We start from the raw sequence: 22,628 nt of genomic DNA on the forward strand, positions 1-22,628 counted from the left end.
CCCCCTAACTGTTCTTTCTTGTGTTACATATTGGCAACAATAGAAATTGTGTGTACTTGGTATGTTTCTGTGAAACTCTTAGGTCTAATTTTGAACTGTAGGGTTAGCTACATGAAGAATGGCCATACTGGTCTATCATAGTTGTGATTTTCTGTTTGACATAAGCCCTAAGTCAGGGGTCCTCAAACTACGGCCCGCGGGCTAGATGCGGCAGCTGAGGACGATTATCCCCCTCCCCCAGGGCTATGAAGTTTCTTTATTTAAAGGCCCACAAAACAAAGTTTTTGTTTTTACTATCGTCCAGCCCTCCAGCAGTCTGAGGGACAGTGAACTGGCCCCCTATTTAAAAAGTTTGAGGACCCCTGCGCTAAGTAGTTAAGGGCAAGCTTCATGTTCCTCTCTTCTGACATGCTTCAGAATTCTTTTCTTGGAAAATAGACAAATTTTAATCAGTCTTGAAAGAACAGATTATCTTTAGGAACTCCTATTGGTCCAGAATTTATTTCTATATCAAGAAGAAAGGCATACTCTAAGATTTTCTTCAGAATCAGACTGCAATTTAGGGCCAGGTGAAAGCTGTTATGTTCTAAATTTTAGTCTCTGATTTGTTTATTTTTATACAAGTATACCCCCCAATAACAATTGCTTGTTGAGAGACTTTGAATCTTTGTAGAGAAAAAATGTAGGATTTCATGGTAACGACAATAGTTAACAGTCTGTTTTAGAGCATCAAGGGTTTGCTTAGTCTGTGTTTGAACTCTCCAGGTGAAAACTACCTCCATTTTTCAAAGAAAGAGGAAAGGGATCCATATATACAAAAGTATTTATAGACGCTCCTTTTGTGGTGGCAAAGAATTGGAAGCCGAAGGGTGCCCATAAATTGTGGAATGGCTGAACTGGGGAATGGTTTAAGAATGTAATGGAATGCCATTGTACTATAAGCAAGGATGAAGGAGATAGTTTCAAAGAAACCTGGGAAGATTTGTATGAGCTGATGCAAAGAGAAATGAATAAAGCTAGGAGAATAATTTGTACAGTAACATCAGTATTGTAAAGACAGCCAAGTTTAAAAACTTATTAATTCTGTTCAATATTACGACCAAACACAATTTTAAAAGTCTCATGATGAAACATGCTATTCACTGCTAGATAGAAAGATAAAAGACTCAGCCTACATTTTGAGGCAAATTTTTTCCTCTTTTCTCTCTTTCCGTTTTCTTCTTATTCTTATTTCCTCCCTTTTTCTCTTACTCTCTTCTTTTTTTTCTATTTCCTTTTCTCCCTCTCTAGTTCCCCCCATAATAATTTGTTTTACTTAAATATATGTAATTGTGTGTATTTGTAATTGATTTTGTTTTATTTGCCTTCTCAATAGTAAATGGAAGGGAAATGGCAGGGAGATAATCCAGAACCAAAAATCAAATAAAAGTGAATTCATAAAAATCTACCTCCACCTGCTCAGATTTCAGCCCACCTGTAGCTCTTCATCTTCAAGAGCTTCCTAAAGCTCAGAAAGATAAGTATATATCATATGCCCATAGCAATGCAGCTAGTTAGTGACAGAGGCAGGGTTTGAGCATTCATCTTCCTGATGCCCAATCTAATATTCCCCCCACTGATCATTGCTGCTATTATTAGTCAACTTAATATTAACAGTGACATTCACCCAATTTCTCTAACTTTTATAGGGGTTTGCCAGCTTGTTAATAAGATGGAAGAGAATTCCAGCAAATTCAAACCTTTCAACAGAAATGACGAGCAGTTTTTGGAAGCTTTTGTCATCTTTTGTGGATTAGGAATCCAGAATACCCAGATGTATGAAGCAGTGGAGAGAGCCATGGCTAAGCAGATGGTGACTTTAGAGGTGAGCCTGCAAATGGTGGGGCTCACTCATCTCATCTTTGGATAACTTAATTAGGCTTTCTCAGGGTTCCACTCCTAAGACTTACAAGGGAATATTTGAAGAACTGATGATTTTTTCAGCAAGGGCTACTGCTTACATATGAACTCCTATCAATGCAGATAGTGGACCATCTATTACTGAATGGATAAGACCTAGGAAATTGCACTGAGATGTGCAAATTTTAAATGACTTGATCAAGGTCTAGCCTTTAGCCATTAAAACTTCCATATCAATAATACCAACACATTAATAATAGAATTTTTGGATGACTTCAGTCTGTCTTTATAGTGGATACACCAGAGAAGTCAGCCCCAGTTGCTCCTTGAGGAGCTGGAATGGGCTTTAGAGGATATTAGGTTCTGATTCCTTATTTACAGAAGAGGAAACTGAGGTCCAGAAAATGAAGTGATTTGCCAAGGCCACTGGAAGAATAAGAAACAGAACTAGGTTATCAGGGCCTCTAGTTATGAATCTAGTCCTCTTTCCACTGTGACACACTGCCTTATCAGAAGACACAGATAGACTCAGTGCTGTCCCTCTAGAATACTGGAGCTTTGTCATAGCCACCCTTTTATTTGAGTTCCAAACCAATCTCATGAGGTGGGCAGGATTCTTAATTTATTATTTTAGATTTACAGATTATTTTACAGATATGTTTACAGATTATTTTATAGATTAGAAAAAATGAGATTCTTAAAGGAAGAATGTCTTGATTTGGAGGATGTGGGATTTGAATCCAAGTCCTTTGGCTCTGGACTTTCTGTTCTCCTCTCTGTTTTCCCTATTTTATAAGACATGAAAAAATGAGTTGTCATAGATATTAAAATAGCAGAATAAAAAGAAAGGCTTGTTAATTTTTAAAAATCTTAATGAAGGTTTTCTTTTTCTTAATCAATAATGTCCCTTGATGCATTCCTGAACAAGCAGGCCAGCATGCTCTGTTATGTAGATAAAGGAATGTCCAAATTTACAACAATATGAGGACAGTTATTTTTTCAGTCATTTTGGACTTTTTGTGACTCCATTTAGTTTTCTTGGCAAAAAATATCAGAATGGGTTTGTCATTTCTTTTTCCAGCTTGTTTAGTAGATGAGGAAACTGAAGCAAATAGTGTTAAGTGACTTGCCCAAGATCACTCAGCCAGTAAGTTCCTGAGACCAGATTTGAACTCATGAAGATGAGTCTTCCTGATGCCAATTCAGGCACTTTGTCTGCTGTGCCATTTGGCTATGCCCATTTATTCTATATAGACAATTCAATTGCCCCTCATCTTGTAGACCATGTCCTGAATATATTACCTGAAAGTAATTCTTCTCTTTTTAAAATAAGTCTTAATTAAAAATCTAATGTAATGGAGAGGTTAATTGATATATATATTTTTAAGTTTTTAGTTTTTCATATGTCTATTATCATATCTGTGGAATGGATATGAACCTAAAGACTCAACTACCACTTACCTGGATGAGGAGCAAGCTGAACACTGGGGCTGAGTTGTTCTCACAAGATGAAAAGATACAGGGAATATTGCTTAATTGTGGTGTCAATTTTACTTTACTACCCCTTGAAATGAAAGTCTTCCCAGAGGCACTCATGTTGTAATAGAATATTAAGTCCAGACCCAAGAGAAATAAACATTTTGTTGGGGAAATAGATCATTGAGGGCAGTTGTTTCTAAAATAGGATAGAGCTGACATTGAAAACCTTTTGTCCTTCCTCATTTTGTCACTGGAAAACAGCCAAGACTCAAAATTTCTCTAACTGGCATTGAGAACTTTAATCCTACAAATATGATTTTAATTGTATTTTAGGGATTAAGACAAAAGCTTTGATTTCATTAGAAAGGAGACTCTAAGGTGAAGAAAGTCCATTTCCCCAAGCAGGTTGCACTTTCTGTTCAGTTCTTGAGAGTTATCTAAAGCCCTGAGCCCTGAGATTTCCCTCAAGTGATTTCCCCGGGATCACATAACCAGTAAAAGTCAGATGTGTGATTTGAACACAGACCTCCCTCCTGACCACAAGGCCAGCTTTCTACCATTGTTGCTTCTGTATTTCATTCATATTTTTATTATTTGCTCCATAGATGACCCTTTGAAGCACAAAATCTTTAGCTCTAGAAAGGAGCATTCAAACAATTAAACTACATTAGAAGAGGTACAGAGTCTAGAACACTAGAGAGTGAGTGTCCTGCTGTCCTATTCCTTGGTTTGAACATTACTAGACTTTGTTCTGACTACCACATTCTATGAAATTACGTGAACAAGCATGTATTAAATATCTTCTCTAGGCCAGGCACTCTTTCAAGTTCTAAGAGTACAAAGAAAGACAAACACAGCCCATATTCTTAAGGAACTCACACTGAAAATGATTATTTACAAAGAAGATATACCAGAAATAATCTGAGAAGGAAGACACTGACCATAAAAGGAAGGCCAGGAAAAGCCTTTTACAAAAGGTGGGATTTAGCTGAGACTTGAAGGAGCCTAGGAAAACTAGGAGGGAAAAGAGAAGTAGGAGAAACTTCCAGGAATGGGGGGGGGGCAGCCACTGAAAATGCTTGGAATTAGGAAATAGAATGTCTTGTGTGATAAATAGATTACACACTGTGTGAAATAGAACAAGGAACAAGAAACCTGAAAAGGTAGGAGACAGCTAGCTTATGAAGGGATTTTAACATCAAACAAACAGAGAATAATCAATTTGGTTCTGGATAATAGATAATAGATAGCCACTACAGTTTACTGAATTGGGGAAAGGGAGGTGTTATGATGTAGTCAGTCCTGAACTTTACAAAGATCATATTCATAGCTGAGGAGAGGATGGGCTTGAAAGGAGAAAGACTTGAGGAATAGTGAACAACCTAAAGGCTATTTATTCAGGCAGGTGGTAATGAGGATGACATTGACAGCCAGAACTTGAGTGTCTGCAGTTTCAGAGGAGAGAAGGGAGTATAGACAAAGAGATGTCATGAAGGTATAAACTAGAGGACTTGGTAACTGATTGGATATTGGGGATGAAAACAAATGATAAAATCAGGGTAACATTTAGATTACCAGATAAATGAATGGGAGGATGGTAGTGTCCATGACAGTCATAAGGAAATTAGGAAGAAGGGGGTTTTATGGTGAAAGATGAATTTTGTTTTAGACATATCCAAAAGATTTCTATGAGATAGCCAATCTCAGACATCCAATATGCATGTGATAGAAATTTAAAATTGGAGTTGGGAGAAAGGTTAACCATGGATAAGTAGATCTGAGAATCATTTGCATAGACATAATCATTAAATCTGTGGGAGCTGACACAATCACCAACTGAAGCAGTATAAAGGGAGAAGAGAGATCATCCAAAAAGGCCTTGGAGAATATTATGGTTATAATACATAACCAGGATAAAGATCCAGCAGAAGGAATGGATAAGAAACAGTTACACAAAGAGGAGGAGAACTAAGAGAACAGCACCAAGAAACCCTAAAGAGAAGAATATGAAGGAGAAGACGGTGACCAAAATTGTCAAAGGCTGCAAAAAGGTCAAGAAGGAGAGGGCTTGAGAAAAGGTCACTGGATTTAGCAGTTAAGAGATCATTGGTTTAACTTTGGAGAAAGCAATTTGGAGAAAGAAGTTGGATACTGGATTGCAGAGGGTTTATGAGAGTGAGAGGAGATGAAGTGGAAGCACTGGTTAAAGAGTGTTGGGTTGTGTTTTTTTTTAGGAGTTTAGCTAAAAAATAAGGTGAGATGGGAAGATAAGGTCATGCAGATTACTGGATTAAGGGAAGATTTTTTTGAAGATGATGGAGACAGATATGTTTGAAGGAAGTAAGGAAATAATCAGTAGTCAAGGAGAGGTCTAAGATTAGTGAGAAAGTCTGAATGATGGAGGGGACAGTCTGCTTGAAGAGGGTATATGAAATGGGCTTATTCATGCATTTGCCTTAGCAAAGAGAAGGGCCTGGGAGATGGAGTGAAGATGGTAGGGGAAGACATCTGAGTAACACAAGATGAGGAAGAGAAGAGGGAGCTCTTAGTGAATGTTATCAATTTTTTTCAGTGATATATGGCAAGTTCTCAACTGAGAGGGCAGGGGAGAGGAAACATGGAAGTGAAACATTTACAGCAAATAATGGGTAGTTGAGGTAAGTTGGAGTAGAATATGAGAAATTAGTAAATTAAGGAACTGAGAAATTAGGAGAGTATCAATATATATGTCAAGTTACCTTGTACGAAATCAGGAATTACAGAGGAGATAAAAGACTGTGTGCCATGTACTGAACTCATTGAGGGAAAAAAAGAGAACGTATTGGGGATTGGTAGTTGGCAGCTACCGGAATCCTGATTGAGTGATAAATATGAAGTCACTGAATCTCAAAGGAGGAGAAGTTACTGACTGATGGTTAAGTGAGAATCTGGATGTGGCAGTGGGGAACAAGGAATATTCCAATTTCACATTGTATTCTGGGAGGAAGAAGGAGGTCTGAGTTAAAGTGGAACCAAGTACTAGAGCTATGTCATGAGGAGGGAGCCAGGATATGGAGAGCATAAGAAAGAAAAGTTAGATGAACTCTTAAGAGAGCAAGATTAACTTTGGAATAGAAATTTCAAAGAACACAGTAGAAGGAGAGGTAGCACAGAATCTGACATTGGGGGTGGGGCAATCACTACTATTGTAAGAGTTATAGGACAAGGAACAGGGAACAGATTTTGTGCAGTAACAGATGGGGGCTCAGAATCACTGGGGTGAGGAAAGTATAATGGGGTGGGAGTACCTTAACGACTAAGGAATGAGTTTGGACAGAATGTTTTCCTCAGGGGGCCAGGCAGTGAAGTGTGAAGGAGGCTGGCCAATGAGTTGGTAGTGGAGAGTGAACATTTAACAATAAAGGTTCCAGGTCAGGATTCACCAGTCATTGAGTTGGTCTCATTATAGAGTCATCACCAAGGAGGGCAGGTGGCCAAATCTGGAGGCGGTTAGAAGAGCTGTAACTCATTAGAGTGTGCTGAAAAGAAGACCACCATGATAGTGAGGGGACTGGATACTAGGTTATAAAAGAAATTGCCAGCAGGTTTCACTATGAATCCTTTGGAATCATGGTTTGAATGATCTGCATTCTTAAGTCTTTCTAAGTTGTTTGTCTTTCAATTTCTTCACTTTAGAATTCACATTATAAAGCAGAAGACCTGGATTCAAATTCTGTTTGATATGTCCTAGCTATGTGATCCTGGTCAAGTCACTTACTGTCACTGGTCTCAGTTGCCTCATTTGTAAAATGAAAACGATTAATACGAGTAAAGTTACTCCTTCACTGGGATGCTGTAAGTATCTCAAAGGAGATACTGTGGATAAGGTATTCTGAAATCCCCAAGGAGCTTGCTGTTAGCATTATTGTTTGCAGATTAGGCAGGGACAAAGGGACTAACTTATTCAACAGACAATTATTGAGTATTTGCTCTGGGTGATCCAATAGCTAGAGACAAAGTAGGAAACTTAGCCCACATGTACTTAGTCTAATAGGAATGTGAGTAGAAATCTATGTAATTAGAAAACACTAAACCACAGTAGGGGTGGCTCAGTGGATAGAACACTAGGCTTAGAATTAGAAATATTCATCTATAAGTTCAAATTCTGTCTCAGACACTTCTTAGTTGTGTGATCCTGGGCAAGTCACTTAACCCTATTTGCCTCAGTTTCCTCATCTCTTAAAATGAGCTGGAGAAAGAAATGGCAAACCATTCCAGTATCTTTGCCAAGAAAACTGTGCAATCCTGGGCAAGTCACTTCACCCTGTTTGCTTCATTTCCTCATCTCTAAAAATGAGCTGTAGAGGGGAATGGCAAATCACTCCAATAGCTTTGCCAAGAAAACCCCAAATGAGGACATGAAGAGTCAGCCATGACTGAAATTATGCAACAGCAACAAAGCACAGTATTCAATGATTGGTACTATTATGAAGTGGGGAACAATATGCCTTGTGAGTGTCAAGAACATTACTTATGAACTGAAGGGAGGGTCTGAGAGGATTCGTGGAGAAGGCAGCATTTGAGCCAGATTTTAATGAATGTAGAAGACTCTGATCAGACCCAGCCAGTGTAACAATTCACATCCTCTGGTTTATTACTGAATACGCTCCTTATTAATTCACACTTTGATTCGAAATTAACTGAAAAGGCAACTCCTTTTCTTTGTGAACTTGCCCAGCATATTTTTATTTGTTAGTAGTGGTATTACATTGCAACTGTTCTTTATAGTCTTCTTTATGTTGGAATGAGAAGCAGCTGGCACATAGTGGATCCACATAGTAGAGCCAGGAACACCCGGATTCAGTTCCCCCTCAGCCTGGTTCTGTGTCTTATAATAAGTCACACACCTCAGTGTTCTGGCCTGTTCTCTAAGATTTAAAATTGCAGAATTGGTGTCGCCCTACCTTTTCCTTTGCACAGGAAGTTTTCTCATCCAGAAGTTCCCTATATCAATGAAATCCCCTCTAGCCAGCTTGGGAAACCCATATGTCATACCCATACTACTTGAAATACTTCCACTTTGACCAATGGGAAATTAAAGTCCCTGATATGGCCTGTGGGAGAAAAAAAAAGATTACCTAGCATTTATATCTATTATATATTTGGGGCAGCTAGATGGTACAGTGGATGGAACACCAGGCCTAGAGTCAGGAGGACCCAAGTTCAAATCTGATTTCAGGTACTTAATAACAAATCATTTTATCTCTCTTGGCCTCAGTTTCTTCATCTGTAAAATGGGGGTAATAACAGCACCTACCTCCCATCATTGTGAGGATCAAATGTTGAGCACGGTGCTTGATACATGTTAAGCACCATAAAAATGTTGGCTCCTATCACATACCCCCTTAAGGGTTACAGAGCCCTTTACAAATATTATCGTTTTATCTTCATGACAACTTTGGGAGGTAGATATTACTATTATGTCTATTTTGTAGATGAGGAAATTGAAGCAGTGACTTACCCAAAGTCACACAGTTTATCTGAGGTTCTACCTGATTCCAAGTGCAATGCTCTATCCGCTGCACCTTCTAGCCACCTGTGATACAGGCTATCATTTAGCCTGATAAGCACCAGCGTGAGTTGTAACTTTGAGGAGTCTCTGAATTTATGTCTCAGTAAGTTTTGAGTTTCCACAGAAAGCCTTTTAGCAGTTGAAAGGTTCATAGGGTGTCAGAGGCTTTCTGGTCTGACCCTTTGATTTTACAGATGAAGAAACGAGACATAGGGAGATAAAGAAAAGGAGCAGAACAGAGGACCCAGACATGTATAAAAATAGCTCTTGTCCAATCAAAAAATAAAGCTAATAATTTTCCCCTTTTCTGTTTTTCTTACAATTTACAGCTAAAAATGATTAAAAGATAGATATGTTCATGTTTAGATTTTGTGCTTTGTATTAGAAAAATGAACCCCCCCCAAAAAAAAAAGACCACTGGCCAAATTTCAACCAATAGACACTTTCTTCTTGTCTTATGTCTAAACGCTGTAGCTCTTATGTCAACAATATCAAAATTAGAAGCTTGAGGGAGAGTTTTCTTTAAACATGAAAGGAACAAACTTCCATTTCTGGGAAAAAAAGAAATTTAATGCCTGGGATTCTTTTTTCTTACCTGAAAAAGCCAACTAAACTTATATGCACATTGAAAAGTCCCCGAAACTGCCTAATTAACTGTCCAGTGACATTTTGATGGGGTTCAAATTTAGAAGTGGAATTTATAATCTGTAAATACATATGCATCTCACTTATGAAGTATCTTTTTTTTTTTTTTTGCTTTTTTTTTGTTTACACTGTATAGGTTCTATCATATCATGCTTCCGCAGCAGAAGAGGAAACCAGAGAGCTTCAGTCATTAACAGTAAGTTAATTTCGTAAATAGCTGAAATTCATACTTTCAATTTATAAATTAATATACTTTTCTAACCATGTGGGCTCAAAAGTAATATGCACCACCTTACCATAAAAATACAGCGTTTAGAAAATATTTAAGTAGTGGGCTAATAAGGAAAGTTAATCAGAGGAACAATGATTGTATTACATTTGTTTCAGTTGTGTCCAACTCTTTATGATCCTATTTGTGGTTTTCTTGGCAAAGATGCTGGAATACTTTGCCATTTCCTTCTTCAATTCATTTTGTAGGAGAGGCAACTAAGGCTAACAGAATTAAATGTTCAGGATCACCACAGCCAATAAGTGAATGAGATCAGATTTGAACACAGGAAGATAAGTCTTCCTGAGTTCAGGCTTGTCACTCTAGCCATTGTATCACCTAAGCATACATAGAGAAAATAGAGGTATCCTCAAAAAGGAAGGCATTAGCAGACTGGGAAAGGCCTTCTACAAAAGATGGGATTAGCATTGCATCTTGAAGAAAGCCAAGGAAAAGAAGGGCCAAAGAGGAGGGGAAAGAGCATTCCAGGTTTGGGAGAGAGCCCATACAAATGCACAGGGACTGGATGATGGGTTGTTGTATGCCTGAGGAACAGCAAGCAAGCCATTATAGCTGGAATGTAAAATTAAGGGGAGTGAAATATAAGAGAACTGTACAGGTAGGAAGCAGAAGGAATATAAAGAGCCTTAAATGCCAAACAGCCCCAATATATCTATTTTTATCTTTAGGATAATAAGGAGTTATTGGAGCTTACTGAGTAAGAAAGGGATGTGATTGTCAGATCTGTGTTTTAGAAAACTGGCTTTGTGAACTGAGTGAAATATGAATATGATTTGGAGTAAGAACAGAAAGAGAGAGAGAGAGACAGAAGGAAATAGAAACAGAGATAAAGACAGACAGAGAGACAAACATAAGGACAGAGACAGACTGACTTAAGGCAAAATTAGACCAATTAGAAATCAGAGTATCTAAGTTTTGAATCTTGCTTTTCCTATTTACACTTGTGTAAGTTACTTCAACTCATCAGATCATACTTCTGCTATTAAATAAGAGAGGAAGAAAATAAAAGAGAACCCAGTTCCCATTTATCATGTCAAAAATAGCAACAAATAGGACATAGGAAAATGACAATCCAGAAAATCTTCATGAAAAACAAAAATTGCTTCTTGGTAAAAAAAAAAAAAAATTGACTTTAAAAGTAAATAGACAAAACCAAAAAGCCCTAATGTGATTAATTATTATAAAGGGTGAAAACTGAAGAGGAGATACAAAAGAATATAAGAAAATAATATTATCAAGGATTCCAGAAAGGAAAATACATTTACTACATTTCAACACTAGCAACAAGCTCATTAAAAGAATTAAAGGATCTCTTGAATCTATGGAAATGAAAATTGTAAGGGAGGAACACAAAAGGACAACCAGGAGACTCAGCAGCTTGAATTGTTTGTTAGCAGATTGTGATAAAATGGTTGTGTCTCTGAGGAATAGAATTGTGTTCATGGAAGATAAATAGGCAGGTGGCAATGGAACCAGTAAGTTCACATTTTAAAATCAACACAACTGTAAGGTTCAATGAATGTAATAGAAGTAAAGAAAATACATAGAAAACCTGAAGATTATTTTGCCCTAGAAAATTTTAAAGGAAAAATGCTTTTGTTTCCCAAAATCATGCATGAAGATTTCTCTAAAGTATCCAGAACAAATCCGTGCAATTCACAAGCTGCTAAAAGAGATGAATATCAAGTTTAACTCACACAGTTGTTCTGTTATTAGACTCCAAAATGTCATCAACAGAGAGAGGATATTGCAAGAAGCCAGGAAGAAAGAAGTAATATATTTTTTTAAAAAAAGAAAATAAAAATCTACAACCAGAAATCTATCATGATTTTTTATCTAAGACAAAAAAATAGAAGAGTATATAATATTATATACTAAGGAATCTAGGGAAACCAATTTCAGAATTACCCATCCAATAAAAGTAAGTATATTTTTTCAAGAGAAATAATTTTATTTAACTGAAGAACTCTAGGAATTCCTACAAGAAATAAGACTGGAACTAATCTATTATAGACTAATCATTCACAAAGCAAAAGCTTAACACAAGGAAAAGCAATTTCAAAATAATGAATGTACAGCCAGTTTTAGTGGTAACTACTCCCAAGTGCAGCTGTGAATGTATTGTGGTCATAACTAAATTCCCACACTTCAGCTTGTTTGATTCCTTGCCTTAATTTTTACTCTGAGGTTTTAAGACAGTTCAAGAGAGAGAGCCTGATATTTCCTCCTAAATTAGTGGAAAGGCACAATCTTTCCCACCCCAGTTTGAAAAATAAAAGGGAAAACTTCTTTTCATTTTCTCTCTTTCTCAAAATCCCTTCTCTAATAAGTTTAAACATCAACATTAATAATATGTAATTTAATTATATAATAATATTCAATATTTCCATAAAGAACAATCACTTCCAAGCAATAATTGATGACTTCTCTTCAACTCTGTAAACAACAGTGCTACTTTTGTACACTCACAGTATGTCAGTCAGAATCTCACAAAGAACTACCTTTAGGAAATCTTCACATCATTAAGGTTAAATTCAGTTGTCAGAAAACATTTTTTTAATGTTCCTCAAAAATAAATGAACTGTTAGTCTGAAGAAAGTTTTGTTAGTGCTTAAAGTCTATACCTTACAGTCTTTCTCAAACCACAGCTCTCAAACCACAGTTTCCTAGAAGGAGAAACAATGAAATGAACCTTGAGGAGAGAAAGAACATAGGATGAACATCATAGATGAAGAACAAGCAAAAGAGAGAGGGAGGTTTTGAGCAGTGGAGTGTATATTCTCAAAATGCTATTCCTGTCTCGCACTGAACATTGTGTTTAATGTTGATAGGGAATATACACATTGTTTCTGATGCCCCATCAACAAGGTAGTGGTCTTCTCTGGTCTCTGTTGGTTTCTGTTAGAACTTCACACAGTTTTAGAGATTTATTAGAATTCTCTCAATTTCCATCTCCCAGTACTTCATTGTACCAGTGCATCTCCTCTGAGTTAACAGGATAATTATTTCGATTATCTGGGGATGCTTTTTAAGACGTCATAGGTAAGGGAATGATCCTGGATGAGTTATTTGTCTTAGGTTACAGTTTTACTGTCTCAATTACATATAAAATCACAACATCACAGAGTTCCTTGACTTAAATGACTACATTTGAAATGGCAACAAATCAAATTATTCTATCTGGGGTTAATTTTTGAAATTTGGATTTAAACATTAGTGTTTTCTACTTCATTCTTACAGGGGTCAGAAATTAGTGTCTTCTAAGATACTAGAAGAATTTAGAATTTTTTCTAAAGTTCAAGTGCCCCTTGGTGGTTTGGAAGTATTTTAAAAGGTGTCCCCAAAGATGTTAAGTTTAAGTAAATCTTCCCATTCTGAAAAGGCTATACCTTTGGGCCTGATGATGGTCTTTGTATATTTGACCCAAAGACCAACTTGGTTTGTTAGGCTCATTCTGAGAGCAATGGCCACCTAGTAATGAATTTTCCCCCCTATATATCAGTAGTGGTCTCTTAAAGCATTATGGCATTCAGATCTGCCTTGGTAAATCCCTGATCTCCCTGTGAGCATCCCAGTTCTCTTGCTGTTTGCTAGATCTAAGAGTGAGGCAAAAGGGGTTTGTTAATCTCTCTTGTTTCAAGAGAAGAGTTGTCAAGGGATGATAACTGTCCATGATTCTGGAGAGGGCATTCCCATTCAGATGTAGGTTAGATTGGTATTGCCACTGAGTTCTCTCCTTGATGGAAACAGACACCAAACCTTTTTGAGCATACTCTCCTCCTTCAGATACTATAAAGGAATATGATCCTTATAGAGAAGGCTCTGTACTCCCATTAGTATAACCAATGCTTATTGACTCAATTTGACTGCCACTGGTGGTCAAGGAAGCCTAAGATGATAACAATCCCCAGGTCACTCAGCCCACCACCATCTTGGCCTTTGAAGTCATCATCCAGTGAAGTAGTTCTTGCAGAAATGCCAATAACAATTGTTTCTACAGGTACTTTGTCCTCTGCCTACTCAACCCCCACAGTTCTCACCACCAGTTATTGGCATTGTCAAAGAGTTTTAACATCCAAAACATAATGGCTTAATCAATGGAAATGGCACCAATAAAGATTATTGTCTGTTTTACCTTGCACCTTAAGGACCACTAGACCTTTCCAACTGACTTGTAACTGAGTCCTCCTATGTATGGTGCCTGCCCCCATTAGGATGTGGGCTTCTGAAATCACAAAATAATTTGTCTTGCTTTTCTGTTTTTAACTTCAGATCTTAGCTTATTGCTTGGCATTAGTTAGTATTTACTAAAAGCTTTTTCATTCCTTCACTCACTGTGGTGCAAGACTTTCCTTTGTGTCAGTGGAATCTGTGACTAATGTTAGGTTGATAGTTTATAGATCCATAGATTTAAAGCTATAAGGTACCTCAGATGCCAAGTGCAACTGCTTCATTTTAAAGAGAAGAAAACTGAGGCTCAGAGAGTCTAAATGACTTGCCCAGGATCACACAGCTAGTATCTGTGGGAAGTGGGATTGAAATACAAAGTTTCCTGGCTCCAGTTCTACCACTTGGTGTTTATAGTGAGTGAGGAATTGAAATTCATACTTGGAACACATGCATATATCTCATGGCCAGGAGTATCTGAAGTTTTCAGAAGTACATTGTGCTTTTTAGCTTTCTTCCAGGGTGAGAGCAAGGTTAAAGACTGCTTCATGTTCTTTTAAGGCAATCAAAACTAATAAGTAGAATGAATTCTGCTTCCAAGAGCTCGCTTAAACTGTTAGGTCATGTTCCTTTGGAAGTAAAAAAGTACTTTTAAAAAAAAAAACCTGATGATTATACTTTCACTTCTCCATGTAGTTTTTAACAAGAAAGAAAAGATACTAGCACTATGCCCTTTCTGAGCCTCATTGTCAAATGGGGGTGGTATCCCTAGACCTCAAAGAATTTTGAGAAATAAAAACCTTTGGAAAATGAACTTTGCTACATATAGGGCATCTCAAAAGTCTTTCGTATAGCTAAAAGCTATTACAACTAAGACCTTTGGGACACCCTGTACAAAGGGAAACTTGTTTCTGCTATTTTGAGAAAGCTCGGAGACATAGTGGATAAATTGGGATTGAATGAAGAAAGGTCAGGGTTCATGTCCCACCTCTAACGACAGGCAAGAACTGGGTGACATAGGCAAGCCATTTAACCTCTGTTAAACTCTTAAGTCTTTTCCCTGCATGCCATGGAGGAAAGGTTGGATTTGAAGCCAGAGAGAATGGATTCAGTTTGGCTAAGCAATGAGCGTACAAAGAAAGGCAAAAGTCAGCCTCCCTCAAGGAGCTCAAAATCTCATGGAGAAGACAACTCTACAAACAAAATGTACAGGATAAATAGGAAATCATTAATGGAATGAAAAGGATTTAGGAAAGGCTTCCTGTAAAAGCTAAGATTGGGATCCTACCAATCCAAAATTGGGATAATCCTGAAGTCACTTAACCTCTGCCTACCTCACATTTTTCTCATCTATAAAATGGGGGTAATAATAGCACCTACTTGACAAGACTGTTGTGAGGGAAAAGATGAGGCAGCATTTGTAAAGAGTTTTGCAAACCAAATCGCTGTGTAAATGCTGATGTGACAATAACAATGATGATAATTATATTCTACCTCGGGTAAAATGAGTGTTGGTTGGTATATCAGTGATCTCTTATGCATTGATTGCAGTCAGGAAGACTTGAGCTCAAATCCTATCACAGCTGCAACTAGTTATGTGATTTTGGGTGAGACATTTAATCTCTTTTGTCCTCAGTTTCCTCATGTGTAAAATGGGGATTACAATAGAATCATGAGTTTTTTTGTAAGGATTAAATGAGAAAATATGTAAAGCACTTAGCAAAACTTACAATACTCTTAGTAATTCAGTCTTGGCTAACTCCTAATGACCCCATGAACCATGGCATGCCAATTCTGTCTGTGGGGTTTTCTTGGCAGATAGTAGAGTAATTTGACCATTTCTTTCTCCAGTGAGTTAAGCCAAACAGAGGTTAAATGTCTTGCTCAGGTTCACCCAGCTACTCAGTGTCTGAGGTTGGATTTGAACTCAGGTTTTTTTGACCTCAGACCTAATAATTTATCCACTGAGCCATCTAGCTGCCTCTTAAAGTACTATACAAAAAAAGTTATTGTTTTTATTACTTTGATATATGTTCTAATAGGTCAGAAATCTAATTTAAAACAAATTCTTGTTTATCCATGCCCCATTAATAATAATAGCTTACTCTATTATGCTTTGAGTTTTGTAATGTGCTTTGTGTGTATTATCTCATATGGAATTTACAAAAGGCCCCCTGAAGGAGTATAGACCATAGGTTGGCTTAACTCCATTTCCCAAATAATCATGTACCTATGGTAGGACACCAGGGACTTCCCTAGGACACTGAACTTTAAAGGGTACCATCAGTACTGGCCAGATTCCCTCAGCTTACTCCCATTGGTTGCCACATCCTCACTCATCCCCTTCTTCTTCCCCTATATTCCAGTCCCCAGTGGCCATTATTTTAATAGCCAGGAAAACTGATGGCTGAGAACATTTTCTTGACCTCGATTGACCACTCCCTAAGTGAGCTTAGTATCCCATTCTACCTTACTTTTCCTCTAAGACATTAAAAAAAAATCTTATTTCGGATTCTGTACCTATGGAAATTGAAATTCAGACAACTGGACTACCTTATACAATTAGTTAATGTCTGAAGTAAATACAAAAGGAACTCAAGACCCTTGAACTTTTCATGCAAATTGTTTACCTCTATTTTTTTAGACTGGTGGCAAAATGTATTAAAGTCTGGATTGGGTTAAACCTAAGTTCAAATCCAGCATCAGACACTTACTAGTCATGTGATCCTGGGCAAGTCATTTAATCTTTGTCAACCTCGGTTTCTTCATCCGTAAAATGAGCTGGAAAAGGAGATGGCAAACCACTCCAGAATCTTTGCCAAGAAAATCCCAAAAAGGGGGTCACAAAGAGTCAGACATGACTGAACAATACCAACAAACTTCTTGTGGAGAGCTAAATGGCAAGCCAGTTAATCTGTGTCAGTCAATATACATTACATAAGTACCTTCTTTGTACTATGCATTGTGCTAAGCATTGGAAATACAATTACAGGCAAAACAGTTCCTGCTCTTAAGAAGCTCCCAATCTAAATTTGTTCAGAAATCCATTTCATCAACTGTCAGGACAAATGATGGCTGGTCTCCTTAGAGTCTGCTTTCTATATCAGCAGACCATGTCATCACTATTAATGCCTGTGCTATCTCCAAACATTCTAAGTTGCCTTCTACCTTACAGGCCTATTAAATTATACACAGGTTGACCCTCTCATTTGTAGTAGTAGGCATATGTTAGTATATTTGGACTGAAAAATGGTGAATCCTTTTTCTCTCTTCTTTTTATTTTTAATTTTTTTATTAAAGCTTTTTTATTTTCAAAACATATGCTGGATAATTTTTCAACATTAACCTTTGCAAAACCTTGTGTTCCAATCCCCTCCCCCTTACTCCTACTCCCTCCCCTTGATGGCAAGTAATCCAATATATGTTAGACATGGTAAAAATATATGTTCAATCCAATATATGTATACATATTTGTATAATTACCTCAGCATCTAAATTCTTTTTTTGTTAAAGCTTTTTATTTACAAAGCATGTGCATGGGTAATTTTTCAACATTGACCCTTGCAAAACTTGTATTCCAAATTTTCCCCTCCTTCTCTCCACTCCCTCCTCTAGATGGCAGGTAGTCCAATACATGTTAAATGTTAAAATGTATCTAACTCTCATTTTGAAGACAAATCTGGGATGGTGGAAAGAATTCTGGGTTCCTTATTGTAGAACCAGAAATTGAGAGTTGTAAAGGGTGCTGGAAGCCAAAGAGACCAACTAAATGATAGAAAGATAGGAGGATCAGGGCCTGTCCTAGTAGAGTAACTACTGTGAATTCCAGCCTTATTTCCTTCATTTGTGAAATGGGGATGGTAGGACAGGCACCACCCACCTCAGAGGGTTGTTGTGGAACATCAACAGATATGCAAAGAACCAGATAAATTCATGTAAATTGGAAAATTTGACATAAAAATCCAATGCTGTTGCTTAATAATGACACTCATCAGAAGAACCTAATTCCTTATTTCTTTTTGATGAGTTTTATAAGGAATCTTCTTCTCTTCCTCCTTTCCCCCTCCCCCTACCTCCACTCCCAATTTTCCCATACCCCCTAAAAAGAGGAAGAAGAAAAAAAAGGAGGAAGTGTAGAAAGGTATCAGGTCTTTCACCTCATTGACCTATGCTCTTGGTGGAGTTTTTTTTATTACTAGTGGAAACTTGGACCAAAGGTCAGATTTTGGATGTCTGTGAATCACCATGCTGAAAACTAAAGAAATTGGGGAAAGAAATAGTGAAAAAGAACTTCTAATAGAAATTGCTGTAAGAAAATGGATTGTTAATTTCCAGAGGAAAGAGCCCAGCCCTGAAGTCAGACACTTAACTTGTGTAACTCTGGGCAATCCACTTGTAAGGTGCTGCTCCTCTATACTCCTCTCAGGCCTCAGCATTTTCCTCTGTGAAATAAAAGGACTCCCAGCTGGTCTCTAAAGTCTCTTTTAACTCTTGGTCTGTGATCTCATGCTCACAGTTTCCTCATCTGTATAATAAGGGAATTGGATTAAATGACTTCTATAAGATATCTTCCAACTCTAAATCTATGATCTTAAATTTTTCATATTATTAGAAATTTAGAAGAAAACATAGGACAACATAAGTCATTGTTAATAGGAAGTGCCTTCCTAGGATTACAGATTTTTGTTCAGTTATATAATATATAAAAAATGGAAAGAATCTTGAATTTAGAATAAGAGGACCCAACTTTGAATCCCAGATCTATGCCTGTGTGATCTTGAGGAAGTCACTTCATCTGTGTGGGCCTTAGTTTCCTCATCTGTAAAAGGAGGAGGTTGGACTACTTAATCCCTACAGTCCCTTCCAACTCAGCTCTTTAAGCCTAGGATTTTCCTTGCACTGTGACTTTTGAATTGTTTTCTTCTTCCAATTTTTTCTCCATTTACTCTAGATGTTTTTTTCTGAAAGACCAGGTCTCCATTCTGCTTGTCAGTCAACCCCCAGCACACATCCAGAGGTTGGATTTATTTGTTCTTTTTGTACATTGAGGACTTAGTATTTCAGTGGATTAGGACCTTCTGCCACTAAAACACCAAATCTATGTGCAACAGAGAGTTGTTCCAAGCTCAGAGGAATTGTGACTTGAAGAATCACAGGTTCAGTTAATGTCAGAGGCAGAATCTGAACCCAGCTCATCCGTGCTATGTCTTAGAGACAGATGTATTCAAACTGAGCTCAAAGAATAGTTTTTCAGTGAAAATATTTCTTATGAAAAAAATCTAAACTCCTAAGATAATTAAAGCAACAATAGTTATGTTAAAAAAGAATAATAATATCAATATTCAGGAGAAGGGTAAAAGTGTATGATACCCTCCACTCACATAAAGTAAAAAACTATAGATTCATTCAGATGGTCATGTAACCAGATTTGGGTTCTAGAGGGACATTGGGGATTGAGTGAAACAATTTGGTTCTGAAGAGCTCATACTGAAAATGGCTAAAATCTCCTACTTCCTTTTCAAGGAGATGCAATTTCACTGAAAAACTATTCCTTAAAGGAACATCACATGCCATAAAATACCTTTAATTGTATTTTAGTACCTCAAAAGATGTACACTCTCACTGATGGCCATGTCTTCTCATAAATTCACACTATTGTCAGTTGCTCTTTCAATAAGCATTTATTAAGCACCTGCAATCTTCCAGGCAACACACTAAGTGCTGGGGATGCAAAGAAAGGCAAAAAATCTCTCAGTCTAATAGGGGAAATTTCCATTGTGCAATGCCAAAGAAAAAATACTTTCTCTAGAACCAGAGGAACTGGGTTCAGATCTTGCTATTAGTGTTTCCTACCAATATGACCTTGGTCAAATAACTTAACCTTTCTGTACCTCAGTTTCCTTATCTGTAAAATGAATAGATTAAACCAAATGCTCTCTGAAGTATCTTCCAAATCTTCTATGATCATCTAAATTTAAGGTCTTTTTATGGGGGAAAAAATGTCACACTTTTTTAATGACTTTCTTTACCCCGTCCCCTGAATTTTGATATTACCATTATTTTAATGACGTTGATAATTTAATCAAAAAAATTCTGTGAAGCATCTTGATGACCAGTGAAATAGAAGAATCATTAAGACAACTTGAATTATGGTTTTCCTTTTCATATCTGCATCAACTGGGCACCAAGCATTGGTATAATGTGCTCTCTTGTAAAATGCCAATGGGTAAATGGAAGAATTTGACATTTCACACAGGACAAAGTTCAGGAGCTGTCCTTCCTTATTAATTCAATTTACTTGCCTGGATAACTTTCTGAGTCAGGGGCCTTCTCCTAATCATATTTCTGTGGGCCCTTGGGGAGTTGCTTACAGGTTTCCATAGCCTTTGTTATGGTTGCTGGGACTCAAGCCACCAGGCTGAAGGCAAGCTAAACCCCACTGTTAACAAGATGAATTTTGCTTGTATAAAGATTGGAGGGTTAGACCAATGGAATAACCCTGTAATCAAATTTCTCTATTTCCTCCTGAGATTACCAGAGATCGGCTACTAAATATAGACTTTATGTGAACCACACATCCAAAATAAGAGATTCGGGAATTTTAAATGACCAAATGGAATGAGTCTCTTTCTTTTATTTACCTAACCACAGTGTTGCATTATTTTCCATTAATGTCAGGCCTTCTAAGGCTGCTTGCAGTTCTTGGAGTCATGAGCATGGAAGAGATGCTATTTTTTCTGCAAAATGAATCTGCATCATTAGCAAACATCCCCTCAAACATGTAAAATGTAAAGTAATACCTCCAAGAGAATCATTATGGTTCTGTGGAAGACTTGATGTACCTGAAGTCACCAGATCTGGAAATCCCTTCATCTGTCCATATCTCTATTTCCTTCACTTTAAATGAAGGAATTGGTTTTGATAATCTCTGAGGTCATCTTTAAATCAATATTCCTCAGAGTAAATGGTCATCCTAACAAGAAGCTGTCGGAAGGCAAATCAACAATATTTGTCTTGATAGGAAGGAGAGGAATTGATGAAGTTTAACATCAAGATTTAACAGAGTTACAAGAAGATGAGTAACTAACTAAATCTGCTTTCAACACTTATCTCCCTCACCTCCTACCCTGGGGAGAGGTAACTCTGAGTATCTCTTGGGGTATGGGAAAGTTGTCCATAGGTGACAAGACAGATAAAGGAGGTAGACACAGGCCACATGTACTTCACTAGAACTAGATTTGTTAATCATCTGATTTCTTCCCCTTACTTGAAAAAAGAAGAAATTGAAGCTTATAGAACTTCATCACTTGAATGAAGTCTGAGGCAGTGACCAAATGATTGCTAGAGCTAGGATTTGAATCCTTGTTTCTCATCATGGAATCTGAAGGTCTGAGTTCAAATCCTTTCTGTGATGGTTATTCTTTGTAAGATCTTTGGCATATCCCCTCACTGTGCCTTGGCTTTCACCTGTTAAATAATTACACAAGCAATAGCATCTTCTCCCAGGATTGTTAGCAAGGTCAAACAACATAACATATAGAAAGCACTGTACAAACTCCACAGTATTCTATAAATGCTAGGAATCAGTGTTAAATTATTTAAGTCTATGATCCCATGATTGCCACTGTCATCGTGCATCCCTTCTCCTATAAATGATGCTGCTCAGGCCCACCTCTCCAACTCTGTAAGGGGGAAGTCTCAGCTTTTCTCAGGTCATTTTCTTCTGAAATACGCATCAGAGCATACATGATAAGCTGACTCTCCAGGAAGACCCTCATTTTCATTAAAACAGAAATGCCACTGTAACTATCACTCTGGTCCTCAGAAAAGATGACAACCATTGAGAGTTTGGGGCTGTAGATTTCACTCCCAATGATATCTGCTGCAGATTAAATCACAAAAGGTGAGACAGTCCAAGAAATGGGCTGATGAAGGGGCAGGGTAAAAGGTACAGTATTAAGTTAGATGGAAGTCAAATTAGATCAGGTCCGTTTAGCATTCAAGTTTGTAAATGGGAAGTTTCTTTTAAGATATAAACTTCTCTAGCAAAGAGTCTTTTCATGGATAACTATATCCCCAGCTCCAGCTCCTGGCAGTGCTTTGCACTTAATGTTTGTCAAACTGATTGTAGAAAGCTGGTTTTTATTCACCAAAGTTTCACTGGAGAAATAGAGAATGAGGAAAAAATCACCAAAAAAAGGCAACATGATATGGTGAAAGTGACATAGGCCCTGTAATCAAATAATACGGGTTTTACTGCTACTTCGGCCTGGGTCATCTTGGATAAATCCTTTCCCTTCCTTGGGCCTCAGTTTCCTCATCAATAAGGAGAAGAGATTGGACTGGAGGGCCCCTGATATCCATGTGAAATATTATAGCTTCCCAATAGAATGCAAGCTCCTTGAGGGTAGGGACTGACTTCTTTTAGGTCATATAGCCTCCATATATCACCTTGTACAGACTGTCAGCAATTATTAAATGCTTGTTGAATTGAATGAAGGAAGGAGTTTTGAATTTCCCAGATTTGGGGGTGACTTTGTGACTTTAGTGTGCTTTGCCTGTGTTTCTAATATCTCTGTGTAAGCACAGTAGTTCTGA

General features: G+C 37.4%; 1 protein-coding gene across 5 annotated transcripts in view; it reads left to right on the plus strand.

Annotated features, from left to right (window-relative positions):
* Positions 1-22,628, plus strand: part of PDE5A (phosphodiesterase 5A) — a 193,408-nt gene that overhangs the window by 116,709 nt on the left and 54,071 nt on the right. For all 5 annotated transcript variants that reach the window (XM_012551898.3, XM_023505645.2, XM_031942433.1 and 2 more), the window contains exons 10-11: positions 1,689-1,864; positions 9,711-9,770. In XM_012551898.3, coding sequence (XP_012407352.1) covers positions 1,689-1,864; positions 9,711-9,770 — 236 coding nt within the window. The remainder of the gene's footprint in view (positions 1-1,688; positions 1,865-9,710; positions 9,771-22,628) is intronic.

The sequence above is a fragment of the Sarcophilus harrisii genome, chromosome 6 (assembly GCF_902635505.1).
Source record: "Sarcophilus harrisii chromosome 6, mSarHar1.11, whole genome shotgun sequence".
Classification (NCBI taxonomy): Eukaryota; Metazoa; Chordata; class Mammalia; order Dasyuromorphia; family Dasyuridae; genus Sarcophilus; species Sarcophilus harrisii.